General features: G+C 36.7%; 1 protein-coding gene across 1 annotated transcript in view; it reads left to right on the forward strand.

The window, feature by feature from the left end:
* Positions 1-15835, forward strand: part of adamts16 (ADAM metallopeptidase with thrombospondin type 1 motif 16) — a 66356-nt gene that overhangs the window by 12651 nt on the left and 37870 nt on the right. Inside the window, exons 4-7 of the mRNA XM_023964549.1 lie at positions 5748-6156; positions 11029-11231; positions 14433-14516; positions 14981-15140. Coding sequence (XP_023820317.1) covers positions 5748-6156; positions 11029-11231; positions 14433-14516; positions 14981-15140 — 856 coding nt within the window. The remainder of the gene's footprint in view (positions 1-5747; positions 6157-11028; positions 11232-14432; positions 14517-14980; positions 15141-15835) is intronic.

Here is a 15835-nt window from a genome sequence, read left to right on the forward strand (position 1 = left end):
TCTTGTAATAAAAAAGTCGGTGTGTTTATTGCCTCCAGGTTAGAAATAGTGGTATGAATAGAATACTTCAGACTCGTTCCACCTCTGGGATTTCCACAAAGATGTGAAAGAAGGTCCACTGATGTGACAGAGCTTTGAAAACCTCACAGTGTGGTCTTGGAGGGTTGCCATCCTTATCTTTCAGCATCAGGTCAGGAAAAGATCCAACAGGATTTCTATCAGTTTGACAATGTTCAAATATGGTTTCTACTTTTTTTTTGTATACAAAGTAGATTAGACAGCAGTTAGTTGAGGCCAGCTGAGGTCAATTTGTGTCACTGTGGAATATATGTGTAAAAAAATGCATATGCAAATGCACAGTGGGTCTTTTTAATAACATAAAAGCTGCCAGTAAAATCCTGCATCAAGCTGCAACAAGAATCTCAAGAATGTCAAATTTCAAACTAACATTTTTGTATTCTGTTTAAAATGAGTTGAAGATAAGATTTTATAAGAATCTGGCCACATTCGGGTGCACCTATAAGCAGTGAATGCTTTTCTTCGTTTATGTTTCTTTTTTGTTTTGTACCTAGCAACCCCCTATTCCTGTTGCTGCTTGTCTGGATGCGTTGACTCCAGAGTCCAGCTGTTTGCGCCCTCCCAAGTAGTCTTTCAGTATTTTATGACTGCTATTTGCACCTCGTGGAGCTCGGTGTGTAATCTGATGACTTTGGCTATTTGGGAGAAGCACCAGCATGACCTAATCTAACATAGTAGCCAGTTAAGGTGCACTCATGCTTTAAGGGAATGCAGATGCATGCTGTTAAAGTATGATTAGTTATCAAACGTAGAGACTGAAAAGTCATTTCAGAGCAAAAACACAATTCAGATTTCTTGACTTTATCGGAGCAAAGTCTAGATCTTGAGGTATGAAGCCAGATAGACCTGGCTGACATGTTAAACTGTCATTTTCATATACGACAAGCAAAACGAAAGACTTGGCACTGTGATCCAATACTTTTTTATTTACATCCTCAATACAGAATATCTTTTCATTCAGTAATTTCTTACTGCAACGCTGTCTGAGGTCAGATAATCAACCTTTATTTATATTTGATATCCAATATGACATAGCCACACCCACAGGATAAATGACTCAAAATGGTTCCTACAACCACTATTCATTGTTTCACTTCAATCACAAACTCCAAAAAACAAAAACAATCAAAAACTTTAGGTCTCAGAGGACAACGACTAATTACAACGGTTAAATGACATGTATATTTTAGAAAAAAAATGTTATAGTTGAAGAATGCGAAACATTGGCAGTTTTAGGTTCTTGTCATGTTTTTTCTGCATGCTGACACAAATTAGAGAGTCGAAATTGTGAATGTAAAGATAAAACTGACTCATCTTTCTTTTAGTAATTATAAATATACACACCAGATAGTTCACATGTTTTGAGTATATTTAAAATGAGTCAATTCACCTTTAATAACCTGTATGAAGCGCATTGAGTAATATTGGGCTATATAAATAAAATTGAATGGAAGTTTCTCAATACTCGTGGCCGAAGCCAAACTTTTTCTTGGCTGCACGGACCCCGAAGAAGGCTTATGGTTATGATTAGGGATAGGTTAATATGTGCGACCTACAACAATGTTGGGCGCACTTAAAGTACGTGCGGGCAATGCAGCAATGTGCATCTTTAACATGAATTTCCATCTGTTTTTGTGCTTGGTCGCATATAAATATGTGGAAATAACATCAACCTTTACAATGTTTGGGGAGTCACAGGTATCTTTCACAAAATCACAGATGAGATCAGTATAGTGATCTGATTTCCTGGTGCTAAGACCTTCAAGAACTCCAGTTTGCCCTTCATCTGGAATAAGACATAACAGAAAAAGTCTATAAAGGTATATCTGATTTTTTTTTTTTTTAAGTTGAAGACATTTCACCTTTTATCCTAAGAAGGCCTTTTCAATTCTGGAATTGGAGAGGTCCACCTGACCTTTTCTTAAAACTAGTTTAGGCTGGATGAAAAGGGATATGCTACGATGAGACACTTTTGTCTTCTTCATGCTGTTTATTATTATTATTTTTATTATTATTTTTTGTAGTTTCTTTGAGCAGACACAAAGCCTTTATGACGAAACACAAATTGAAGGTTCTTGAGTTTCCCTTTTGCTCACATCTTCAAGCTCTGTCGCCCATCCTCCTTTCCAATCCCCGTCCCAGACAGAATAAATTATTAGCGCTGACGTTTTGAGGGCTGAGAGCTGCACAGTTCAGGTCAGAGGCCTCACCGTGACTTGGAACCAAATGTTGACAATTGCCTGTGATTACTTAGCAGCAGGATGGGTACCATGTGGAAAAAAGCGTTGGTTGTCACATGTGATTGTAAGGAACGAGCCTGTTTCTGTTGTTTGAGAACGGTTGGGCGAAAGCCGTATAAAATTGTTACCTTTTTCATCATTGCATCAAACAACATTTTTTTTTTCTTCTACAACAGAAATTTCTCCTTTCACATATTTCCAAAGGCAACAATAAAAGCCAACTAAAAAGCCTATACATTGATGCAACTCATCTCAGTTATTTTTAAAGCACAAATTCACACTCAAGGCACTTGTGGTAAAATAAGGTTAGAAACTAGCAGGGTAGAAGTTGTAGATAGGAAAACGGTAGGGCTGTGAATTGTTAGGTGGCCGATTTGATTCACGAATTAAGCTCAAAGATTCACAGACTGAACCACGCTTCTTCATATCTAGTATGTGTATACAGTTCCTATATAGTTGGTTTTTTACTGGATGTATGAAAATTAAAATTACATGTACTAAATCACTATTGTTTATACCTTTTATTTAGAACAGGAGAATCAACTAAACTGATAGAAAAGACATAGATTTAGAAAGAAAGATATGGTGTTTGTCATCTTAAACTACGGAGCCCTTGTCCTGACATTAAGATATTAAAATATATCTTGTTCCCTCAGATTAATATCTCGTTCGTACGAAATACTATTCCGTTCCCACAAGATACTATTGCGTTCCCTCGAAATACTATTCCGTTCCCTCGAAATACTATCCCGTTCCCTCGAAATGATTAACTCATAGATTTACAGCAGATACCTTCACATTTCTGTCTGTGTGTGTCTCATTACATTGCATTGAAGACACGGAGGACGTTTAGAAAACAGATTTATTTATTTTAAAAAGCACAAAAGCATCCATCGTATTCACGTTCATTCACATGATCATCCTAATGGTACGCCCTCCGTCATCTTGCTGCAAAAGCCGCTTCCTGCCGCTACTTCCGTGTCTCTGTGAACATTCAATAGGGGTAAAAATAAAAGCAAGAATGGTCGATCTGTTATTGTCTCCATGAAAGATTAAGCTGGCTGCTTCGCCTAATGCACTTACCTTAAGCTCGTAGCATAACAACAATAGCAGTACGTCACGTTTCCCAGCATGCTTTGCGGCCAATCATTGGTCTTGTTGTTACACCTTGGTTACAGGGATCAAAGCACACAATCAAATTTTTCTAACTTTAGCTTTTATTTTATTTATTTTTGTCTTTAACATAGTGGCCTGAGAGTGCAATCAACAAATTTAGGTTTACGTTTCTTGATTGTAATTTTGTGTGTTTTTCACTTCCCCTCTACTACACTTTTGAAACCAGAAGAGTAAACAATGCATGTCTCACATGTAAAAGACACATCCAAATGATTTGACTTCGTGTTTGATTCCCATGTACCTCTTAACAATAAAACATCTGCTAAATATAAATGCATTAAGTCTTAAAAAACCTGTTTGCTTTTTTTCCACATCAATCCCATGGTGTCATTTTTTCTATTCCACACCCCTTCACCCTCTCACCTCAGAATTATTTGCTGTTCTTTGAATTTTTAAACTGCAAGCTGAACCTTTAGCTGTTGGGCTCCTCTCAAAAGTAAAGCAGCTAATAGTAGGACAGGTTTCTTCAATAATATCTTGTATATTTTTTTTTTACCTATTTAACCAAGTTTTAAGGTTTCTGAAAGACTATAAGACCAAGCACAAGCCTTTTCCCTTTGGCTTTTCCAAAAGTTGTTGAATGTGTCAGTATTTTTGTTGTCCTCTTTTCTCTGACACTAGTTTCCGTAAGGTGGGAAATTGTTAAACGTTGGTTAAGTGCAGGGATTTACTCTGCTCTTGCATGATAAGAAAGAAACAAACACTTCTCTTTTAATCCAGTCTTAATTGAGAGTGTTATTCAACAAAAATTAACACATCCTTGATTTCCTATCTGTTATTACTTGAGGAGTAAGGGTGAAAAAAGGACCGTCAACATTTATCATTTTTTAAATCTAAACATTTCAAATTATTGATATCATAGCAGTTTAAATCATTAATAAAAGCCCAGGCTTACACATCTGCAATAACTTAAATCTGATTAAAGGTTTAAACAAAGATTTTTTTAAAGAAAAACTCAATAGTCAAAGCGTTTGTTCAGCATTTCTAATGATGATCTAATTTGTTGGCAAGGCTAAGATCGATGATTGTAATTGAGAAGAGAATGAATGAAATGAGGTGTGAAATCTTCTTGAATAATCACGCAGTGATCTCTTCTAAAATACACAAAAGCTGGTTCTATCACCCAGAAATCCAAATGCTTAATTACAGCGCCCATGCTCCCAAGAAATCATCGCTTCAGTTTTTTCATTGAAAGGTGTTAAAACAAGTGGTGTAGTGTGCGTCCCATCACCCTCAGTGAGATATATACATATATAAAGTTTTAACAGTTTAAATCTTGGCCTTAGAGCAAAAAATATGACAACATACCCATTAAAAATAAAATACGAGATATGAACGGACGTTCTTGTAGCATTTTTCTCATGATGGAGGAGATATATTTAAAAAAATTAAGCTTAAGATTGCATTTCTGAGTATTTCTGAGTATTTCTTTATTCAAATTGGGAGCAGACAAAAATAAAGAGCTTATTTTTTACATAGAAAATATGCTGGGCGGGGCCCAAGCTTCCTGCTCCACTCTATTCTGATGCATCTACTTGTAGACGACTACAGTCATGAATATGTAAACAGATGAATAATGGCATGTTGGGGTGGGCTTACTCTGTGCCAACAGTCCCGTCCACAAATTTCTATTGAACTACTTCCGCTCTGCTGAAACTATGTCACAGGTTTAATTTTGGCAAAAAAAAATGGCATAATCATAATTTAAAGATCAGAAGCTGATCAGAGTGGGACTTTATAGAAAAAGTTAAATTAATGAAGAAAAATACAACAGTCAACGATTGCATTGAGGTTTCAATATCTTTCGTTGTTGTTTCTCATTCCAAAATAAGAGTGCAGACTTTGTTACAGGAACAGGCATTTGGATGACTGCGAATTTAAAACACAAATTATATTCCCTAAACATAATTGTCTGTTCTTAGGACGATTTATTATCCAAGAATGTACCTGCTTTTGTCAGGGCAACAGGATTCCTTTGGTAAATCTGTTTGTTGTAGCAGGTTTTTTGTTAGATTTTACTGATAAACGCTGACCCAGAGCAGGAAAACAGATGCTGAAAGAAAAATGGCTAATTACTAAGCTGAAAAGGTTTAGACAGTTCAGGTCTGCAGTGACCAAAGGTCACATTTTGAAATATAGCTGACAGGGAATAGGTGGAACGTTAGAATGAAAGAAATATTATTAGACAGATCTTCAGGCTCCAAAATACACGGTTCATGAAGCTAATCTACTTATTTTATTCTTTTTCTCCAGTCAGGTTTGATTCGAACACAACATGCAGACTACTTCCTCAGACCGGTGTCCCGGAGCCTCGCGGAGAGGGAAAACTTTACGGCACCTGTCACTCACCAGCCGCACATCCTCTACAAGAGGGATGGGGTCACCTGGTTAAAGCAGATGTATCACCAGCCTCGGGCGCTTCAGAAAAGATCTGCAGATTCATTTCAACATTTATCACCCCGTCCCTCAAAGGTGAACTCCCCCTACGATGGCGCTCACCAAAAACGTGTGCAGAGACAACAAAGTGGCATCCACAGCCATAACAGCTCTAACAGCTCAAGTCTTTTGGACCGGCGGAAGCAGCATGGAGACGTCCATCACCTCAGTGATTACAGACCTGGAGAGAAGCAGAGGCAGCACTTCTGTGGGAGAAAGAAAAAATGTATGTAAGGGCACTTTCTCATTCCATCTAGCAATTATTTTCCTCCTTGGATCTATGCATATTTCTGCAACTGATTACAGATGGAGGGAATGGGAATAAAACGCCATACAAGCACTTCAAAACTTTAATGTATCAACACTAAAAAAGGGGGACAATCAATTTGTTAAATTTTAAATAGCAACTTAAAGTTATTTATGGAGTAGGATCAAATCCTGGCTGGAACCTTTCTGTGTGGAGTTTGCCTGTTCTCCTCATGCTTACAATAGTTTCTTCCACAGTCTAAAAACGTGCTTCATAGGTTAACTGGTACCTCTAAATTGCCCCTATAGGTGTGCATGTGAGTATCTGGCCCTGCAACAGATTGGCTACCTGTTCAGGGTCTACTTTGCTCAATATAACTGGATTGGCTCCAGGAGCCTCATGGGTTCACAAGATAAATGGATGTTTAAAAAAAAACTGTCTAAAAAGCACAGGGATATGGAATACATTTTTCTTTAGATTCGGACGTCACTACAGCTGGATGACGTCATCAATACCAGCCGGTCGTCTACGTTTCGTAGTGCTCGGAAATTACACATCGGTCTATGACTTTAAAAAGTCATGCAAAAGCAAACACTCAATACTGACGTTTAAATATAAAAGATATATAAAAGTGTGAAAAAATGCATTTCTCTTCGATGCCACAGGAACTAGGGATAGTCAGTCCTAGGTCACTACAGCTCCTGCTTAAGAAACAAACACTTTCAGACACCACTACAGCTTCAAATACCCCTACAATTGAAGCAGTGGGGAGGAGCCAAAGGGGTTCGGAAGCAATAAGAATTTGACCTAAAAATGTGATCTTGCAGTTGGTCAAACTGGCCACAGTTCGCTCCCAGATGAACACTTAAACCGACTCAGTCCATTTAAAAGTGTTAATTGCCCTGCAAATGTAAAAAGCGAATCCATTTGTATGTTTTTGTTTTATTCATGCACTTATCAAATTCTACAGAGTAGCCATGTGCTCCATTGTGTCATTTAGGTTACCGCCAATTCATTTTTCAGCTTTTATAATATTGACATGAAATAGGCCACCCAGAAAAAGCTAAATCTGAGACTTTGCTAATAGTGTTTTAGTCAGAAAATTGATTTTAATCCTGCGTTACCCACCAGGACACGATTAAGATGGATTATATCAGTGCTTCTCAATTATTTTTTGCCAGGCCCCCCCTAGGAGAAAGAAAATGTTTCGCGCCCCCCCTAACCCCCACCCCTACCCCACAAACACACCCGCGCGGTGACAATATATTAGGTTAGTATCTATAAAAATTGTGTAAGTAAACCTAAAATTATATCTTTTAACAATAAAAATAGAAAAAAGCAATATAAATCCACTTTCAACAAATATTAACTTTATTTTGCCACACAGAAACCCTGTTCTAGTCTAAAACAGAAAAGAAGCTTAAAGTGCCTGAAATAAAAAAAAAATCTGTCAGTCCTTATTTAAATTAGAAACATTTTTGACCAACTGAACCATTTGATGCTGAAAAAAATAATTAAATCAATAAATAATATTAAATGTAAATTCATCTGAAACATTAACACAGCAGCACCAATATATTTAACGTTTTTAGTCTGAAGAAATAGGTAAAAAACATTTTACTGATTTTTTTTCTAAATGATGGATCGTTTATTTATGATCTCATAAAGTGCAGCTGTTTTACTGCATTACCTGCTGTCTTTATGTCAAATACTGACACCTACTAAACCACAGGCAGACAAAGAATATATTTATGGACAATAAAGACACGTCATCAAAATGTCTACAATAGTTCATAAAGAATGACATTATTAGCATGAGCTGAGTCATCTAAAGGCACGTGATGATCCTGGTGTTGCGCAATCCAGGCAGCGCTTGCAGCTCCCCGCTTGCCCCGTTCCACCTCGCAGCCTGGATCCCCTGCCCCTCCCCTTTTCTTTTCACACACGCAGCCGCGTTTGACAGAAGACAGGAGCAGCTGCAGGGACGGCAGTTCAGTTTCAGACGGTTACAAACTGTGATAGAACAGATAATAGGAAACCAACCGCAGATTTTTTTCCAAGCACTGAGCCGCTGTCACCACCGTCCCCCTCGTTAAATTTGCACCCTGGACAATTGCCCGTATTACCTGTGCCTAAAACCGCCAATACTGCGAGCCCCCCCTGGCAGGTGTGCCCCACTATTTGAGAAGCAATGGATTATATGCATTAAACTGCTTAGTTGAGCACAGCCTCACTCTATCCATGGCTGAATTGGGTGTAAGAATACATTTAATGGGATCAGAGTAACTGTTGATTTATGCTGTTTATCACATCATTAGCACCTTTTGCGTTAAAAAGAAAAACAGCCCTGTAGGTTTTGGCTTGACAGCTCCAAAATTGACTGGGAATTCAGTAATGTGACTTTTCTTAGCTAGAAAAAGTTTCAGTTGGAAAACATTTTTAAACAATTAACAATACTTGGACCCAATAAAGTTACCCCTGAGAAATGTTGAAGTGTTGAAATGGTCCTTTGTTCATGCAACATGGATATACTTTAAAGCTGGAGAATAATATTATCTCATTTATATTGACAGATTTGACTTCAGGAATGACTTCACCTAATAGATTTAAAGGGGTCTCATTTTTCGCTCCATGACAAATGTTTGTTCTAAGAGCAGTGACAGCGAGATCAGTTACTAGTGTTTGTCTCTCAGAGGTTACATGATTACAAGCAGGGGTAGAACTGATACTGTACCACTCTTACCCTGCCAACCACAGCCGTCTGTCCCCTGTAAAAACATGCTGGTGCTTACATTTCTGTCAGATTAGATCAGTGAACACCTGTGTGCGGCTTTGGTCCAAAAAGCACATAGGTCACTCACCTGCTTCCTGCCTTTATAAACAAATGTCAATGCCTTTGTAGTTTATCTTAGCCAAGAAACTATAATCACAATTTTTGTTTGCTTTGTCAAGAAGACATTTTTAACCTCATCTCACATGTTAACCTATTACGTAAAAGCTTATAGATTTGAACAAATTGTTAAAATATTATGAACTATCAACAATACATATTTTATCTAAGACACAAAAAGTGATGAAATACTAAAGAATGATAAATGGTACAGTATACTGTAATAATACCAAAATCACATATAAAACACATTATATATCAGTCATTTCCCCCCAAAAGGGAAACATTAGTATTAAAACACAAAAATACTGGTTTCTGGGGTGCGCGAGAACGTTTTTGGTGCTCACCAGAAAGTATAAGGGTGTATTCCGACTGGACCCAGATAATCTGGAACAACTTTTAAGTTTGATTACACACCAGCAGTCCCTGATCCAGGACCAGGAATCACTCTTTCGAGGTGGTCTCAGTTCGTTTCCAACTGAGTTTCGGTTTGCTTTGAGATTCCTCCGTCTGAACACAATCCGTTCTCGGAGCGGATCAACAGAACAAAACGGCCACCGTAGCTGATGATCACATGATGTAAACAAAGTAGAAATGTAGCAACAGATGAGCCACGGACAAATAAAAAGCAACGATTGTCGTGTTATTAATCAGAGCACTTATTTTAACACAGCTGAAAATGCTTCTTACATGTCTTTTTGTGTCTCGTAACACGACACGCACCCTGCGTGGCGCTGACATAATCATAAAAGCTACCTTGCAGTTCCTTCACAGAATTCTCTCAAAGAGATGCCATAACACCACAACAATGAGACACAGCAACTCATTGAACTGTGGTCAGAGAAATGCAGGCTCATTAAAACAAATTTTAACGTGATGCACATTGCTTCAGAGACTGTTTTTTCTACAAACTGTATGTCATAAACATTTGGTTGCATGCTGGACCTGATCCGGACCAAATTAAGTAGACTGAGTTCGGACAAATGGAATTTTCCAGCCTGAATCCACCTAAGAAACTCATGTGCATCGCACCAGTTGATCAAAGCAGGTAAATCCCCTGCGCTAAAACAAGCCACATGACTCAAGAACTCTTTTTAGGTGGCATTAAGAGAAACCATGATAGTAATGTAGGCCAATTAAAGCTGCAGTGTCTTTGTAGGCAAGTCAGAAGGTAAAAAAAAAATCAATAAGCTCACATAATGTCTGTCATTTTCAGGTAACTGACGCTGCAAAGTCTCTTGTGCGCAAATGACTACTTAGTTTGTCATGCGCACCAGTTTATTTCTTGTGTGTGTACCAGATACTTTCTTGTGTGTGCACCAAATACTTTTCTTGTGTTTGTTCCAGATACTATCTCTTACACACACAAAAACACTACTAATTTATGACCCCCTAGGTGCTATGTAACCTTTACTGTTTGTAATATTTAGAAAAAAATAAAAAACTTTTTTTTCCCTAAAATGTCCATAATTTGGCTCATGGATGTATCAGGACTCCCTGTACCAGTAGCTAACATGCAATATGCTGTGAGGTTTCACACTTTACTTAAGAGTACCATAACACTAAAGCTGCCAGACTCAACTACAAAAAAGGAAAAGAAAAACATAATCGGGTGGTTTATTTTTTCAAGTCACAAATTGAAGAGTCCATTTAATCATCCAGAGTTGTCTTTTACCTGCCAGAAACACTAACAAGCAAATGTAGCATTTGGCTTTTAGCTAAAAAGTCAGTTTCGGATATTTGGCTTTTCACAATAAACAAGATGAGCTGTGGAAGGAAATATTTGTCTAAAATGTGGACAGCTGTTTTTCATTGTATTTCATTAGTCAACTGTTAGCTTCTAACCAGAAGCATGTCCTTAAGCACATGGGGGAAAAGTTGCTCACTCAGTAAGAACTGTTCTACAAAAGGTTATCTAATCTAAATTTGAAATGTTCAGCTTTTTGAAACTGTTTTCCCAGATATGCCCAAACCTCCAGAGGAGAACATTTACGTCCTTCCAGACGAGTACAAGTTCATTCCCAGGAACAAGCGTGCTGTCCTCTCAAAGAATAGAGACATTCAGAGGCTCAACGTGGAGACACTGGTGGTGGTGGACAGAAAGATGATGGATAACCATGGCCATGACAACATAACCACGTACGCTCTTACAGTACTAAACATGGTAAGAGAGATCCTCACATCCCTAGTGCGTTTGGTTTAGCGTTGGTCGGATGAATGTGCTTGATTGTTAGTGCTGCCATCTTGCTGGTTCTGGAAAAGGCATGTCCAAAGTCCGGCCCATGAGCACAATGGAGCCCATATTCAAATTTCTAACAGCCGTCTGGGTCCTTCATAAAATCAGAAATGTACCAACCCCAGCACTTTCTAAGAACTCAATTTTTTGAATTTTTGATTGGCTAAAAGCTGCTGTAAACAAGTGGCAACCACCTGTGGCTACGTTAGAGCCTTAAGGGTCAAACAAGAACAGATTTATTTTGTTTCTGAGATAATAATAAGTAAACTTATTTGTGTTATTTTCCTGTTCACATGATTTAAATTTAGATTTGTACAGTGAGCATTTAATAGTTAATATGTATCATTTCATTTCAACCCAGATTTAATGAATACATGTTTTTCAGACATGATTGATTGGTTGATTGATTGATTGATCGATTGATTGATTGATTGATTGATTGATTGATTGATTGATTGATTGATTGATTGATTGATTGATTGATTGATTGATTGATTGATTGATTGATTGATTGATTGATTGATTTCTGGTCTTCAAATAAAAAAATGTATTTACATTTATTCCTGCCCTATGTGAAAAAATTTAAAGTATCCACTTGTAAGTTTTATTTGCATTTCATGTTATTAAAAGGGTTCAAAGAATGGTTGGCCCTCACTTATTTTCACCTCACCAAATCTGGCCCTCTTTGCAAAATGTTTGGACCCCCCTGTTCTAGAACCTTTGACCTCTTGTAAAATAGGTACTTTATATAATTTGGTTTCAAGAGAAAAAAAAGCACATCTGCTATAAAACAGTCTGTTCTTGAGAAGCACCATGCTTAGGTCAGATTTAGAGAGTGATTTTTATAATCCATATAATTTAACATAGTTTTTTAGGTCAAAATGGAAATGTTTTCCAGTAAAATGCACCATGCACCGATTATAAAACTGATTTAAATTTGAAATGTGAAGCGGAATAAACTTTCAGGTTCTTAACTTACTGATGTATTTCCAAAAAGATAATTTTTTTTGGTCACATTTATTATTTTTTAAATGCAAAATCTCTTCGACCGTTGTTATCATTAACAAATGAAACTTAAGTTGCCAGTGCAGTCTTTTTGAGTTGTGCCTCAGTTTAAGGTAACTTGATGACCAGACTAAGGTCTTCAACCGATATCTGAGTGAGGTCATTGGTGCGACAGTCAAGTCCCCCACCCCACCCCCAGCTCCTTTCAGCTGATCCTCTCACTGAATTCCACCTTGCTAGTTTTTGCTACTTAATGACGGACTGACAAATCCAGAGATAATCCTTCTATTTTGAAAACATAGTGCTTTCTAAAAGAAACCTTCTTGGAGGAGAGCCCCTAATACAGTATAGAGTTTCACAAAAAATAGCAAATATTTTACCTCACCTGCCGACTCCCAAAATTGCAAAAAAAGATATTTAATCTTCTTTTTGTTTTGACCATCTGGTGTTGACACAGCGGATCATTCTATTCCCTTCAGCTCTATTCAAAATAAGTTTTTATTAAGATTTGTCATGTATGTTTTTTTTTAAAGGTGAATGAAATTCACTTTAACGTTTAGTATTTACCATGTTTTAAAAGCCTGTTAAAGACTACATTGCTTCGAACACTTAAGCACCAGAAAAACATGGAAACAGTGAAAACCTGGGGTTTCCCTGAATCTTTTTGATCAGATCAGGATGTGCAAACCCGACACTGACAAACACGGGGTTCCTCAATGTTGAACAAGTAGCTTTGATTGGATCTTTGCCCTGAATTTTTTTTCCAATTTCACAGCTGTGTGTCTTCCATAAAGTCAGCACAAAGAAGCACCACGAGGAACATCGGGAAAGAATGAGACTCAGAAAAAAGCTGTTTGTGTCAGTGGCATTTGGATGTGAGCATGAGAGACAGGCATTTAGCAGACGTAGACAAAATTATGGGAGTCCAGTTTCAAAGCCCAAACTGTTCAGACTTATCAGGCATTAGAAAAAGAAGCTAAATTAGAAACAGCAGTTGTGGTTGTGAGAACTCAGTGACACTAGCAGGTAGACTTTTTTTGTTCTTTTCAAGGATTTAAAAACAAAAAAGTTGTGTTGTTGGTGTTTTGATCGTGTTTTCTAGCTTTTTTCTCATGAGGAAAAAACTACCGTATATAAATAAAATTAAACTTAAACTGGTATTTCTGAGTATTTCTTTATTCAAATCGTTGTGAATCAGGAGCAAAGAAAAAAAAATGCAGTTGGAAAAGCATTTCCCAAAAGGTGTGATGTATTACCAACTACTGAAGACCTCAAGCTCCCTGCTCCGGTTCATTGTGTATAGACTACTAGATCCATGTACGTCTTTGTTTTCCTCGTCTGAGCTGGCATCTGGCTCAAAACTGTATAGCTGGATAGCTCCAATATTGTTTGCCATTTTTGTTGGACTGGAAATGTTAATGGCTGCTATCAAGCGGGAGAGAGTATATACAGATGGTTGACGGGAAGTTTTTTCTTTTTGGCCTAACCATAATTAACAGACCACTGTGAACACTTTAAAAATTGACAAATACATGATCAGATTAGGACATTAGGTGTTTAACCCTTGTGTTATCTTTAGATGACAAAGGTGGATAAAGGTGGAAAGATTTCATGTAATCCCTGGACACCAGTGAAGAACACAAACCATTGAAGAAAAAAGGTTCAGAGCACTGTCTAGTGGGTCTAGATGACCCAACTCTCAATGTTAATGTGCCTAGGAAAAAAAGAAAGGTCTTTTATAAGCCTTATTTTGAAATTAATGTAATTATGCACCATATTTAAGTTAACACATAAGATTTTTTTTATTTCCAATGCCTTCATTTGTGAAAAATTACATCCTCAAATGATTCTAAAAAATCTTTTTTGTTCATTTTATGTTTTTAAAAAAACCTTTCACCAAAAAAAATCTGTTTCAACAACATATTTAGAAGCAACTTTAATTTCACAAATGCTGTGTATATGATTATAATGTAATGACCTTTGTTAAGTAAAACTCTTTTAATGCTTTTTGTGGTAACGAACAACACATACTGTTATATCATTCAATTCAGACATAAAAAAAAAAGATTTTGATAACATATTGTCTACATATCATAAAACAATATTTTTATTTTTTCTTTGTAGGTCTCCAGTCTTTTTAAAGACGGCACAATAGGAGGAAATATCAACATAGTTATTGTGGGCCTCATTCTTCTGGATGAAGAGCAAGTGAGTATCAGAACCAGAAAAAAACCTTTGCAATATATATATATATATATATATATATATATATATATATATATATATATATATATCTATATATAGATATAGATATAGATATAGATATAGATATAGATATAGATATATGAGCCAGAATGAGCCCGGTGGCTTTTTTTCATCTCTAGGCTCTAAAAGCCTACAACAACAAAAATTACAATTATAAGAAAATCACTTAAAATACTCAATGTTATTAATGAAAATGCATACACTACATATATTCTATTACGAACTCCTCCACCCACTTTATTGATCTTTTGATCCCTAGCTGTTTTCAAAATGTCATGCGTCTCAAACTCTTGGAATAATTTCCATAATTTTGCAGTAAACATAGGCGTAATTTCCTCTTCCATTAAGACAGTACCTCTTTGTATTTGGTTTCTTTGTGCATGCTATTTTTTTTCTTTCCATCACAGGATGGCTTGATGATCAACCATCATGCAGATCACACATTGAACAGCTTTTGTCAGTGGCAGTCAACTCTGGGAGGTAGAGAGGGCCGACACCACGACCACGCCATTCTCCTCACAGGACTTGACATCTGCTCCTGGAAGAATGAACCTTGTGATACTCTTGGTACAGTTTACATTCATTTTCACCCTTCCGGGACCATACCACTCAGTGAAAACAAAGCTTAAATCCTTCTAGAAAATATAAGTTTGGCTTCGGTGAGACAGTTTCTGCAGACTGAAGTCACTCTAAAAAACACTGAAAATGGGTTCTATTTAAAAATAAAATGAGAGCTGGATTTTGTATCATCTGAAAAATTAAGAGTCAGAAAAAATATAATCTATGTCACTTTTGCCTGCAATGTACAGTAAATGCAGCCCATGAATGTTTATTTGCATTTAGTGAATTAAGCGTTTACAGCTATATGTAGAACTTATCAAACTCATTCGTAGAAGTTCCTTTAAAGTTCATAAATAAACTTACAAAGCATGTGTGCAAAAACAACTATATTAGCTCACAAACATAAGTGAAAACATCTAAGTAGGGCTGGGTTTCACCAATAATTTGCAGAAGTGATTCAATTCAATTTACAAGAGATTGAATTGATTCGATTTGCGATTTTTCTGATTCTTTTGATCCACTGGATTTGATTCAATTCAATTTTGAATTTACATGGATTACACATTTACACATATTTGTATAGAAATACATTAATAATCTATATATGTTTTAAATATATTCATATTAATCTGATACAGTTTACATACTGAAAAGTGTATTATTGTGTTACATGGTTTGTCAAACGGAGAAGCTCCAACAAA

Source organism: Oryzias latipes, chromosome 16, assembly GCF_002234675.1.
Source record: "Oryzias latipes chromosome 16, ASM223467v1".
NCBI lineage: Eukaryota > Metazoa > Chordata > Actinopteri > Beloniformes > Adrianichthyidae > Oryzias > Oryzias latipes.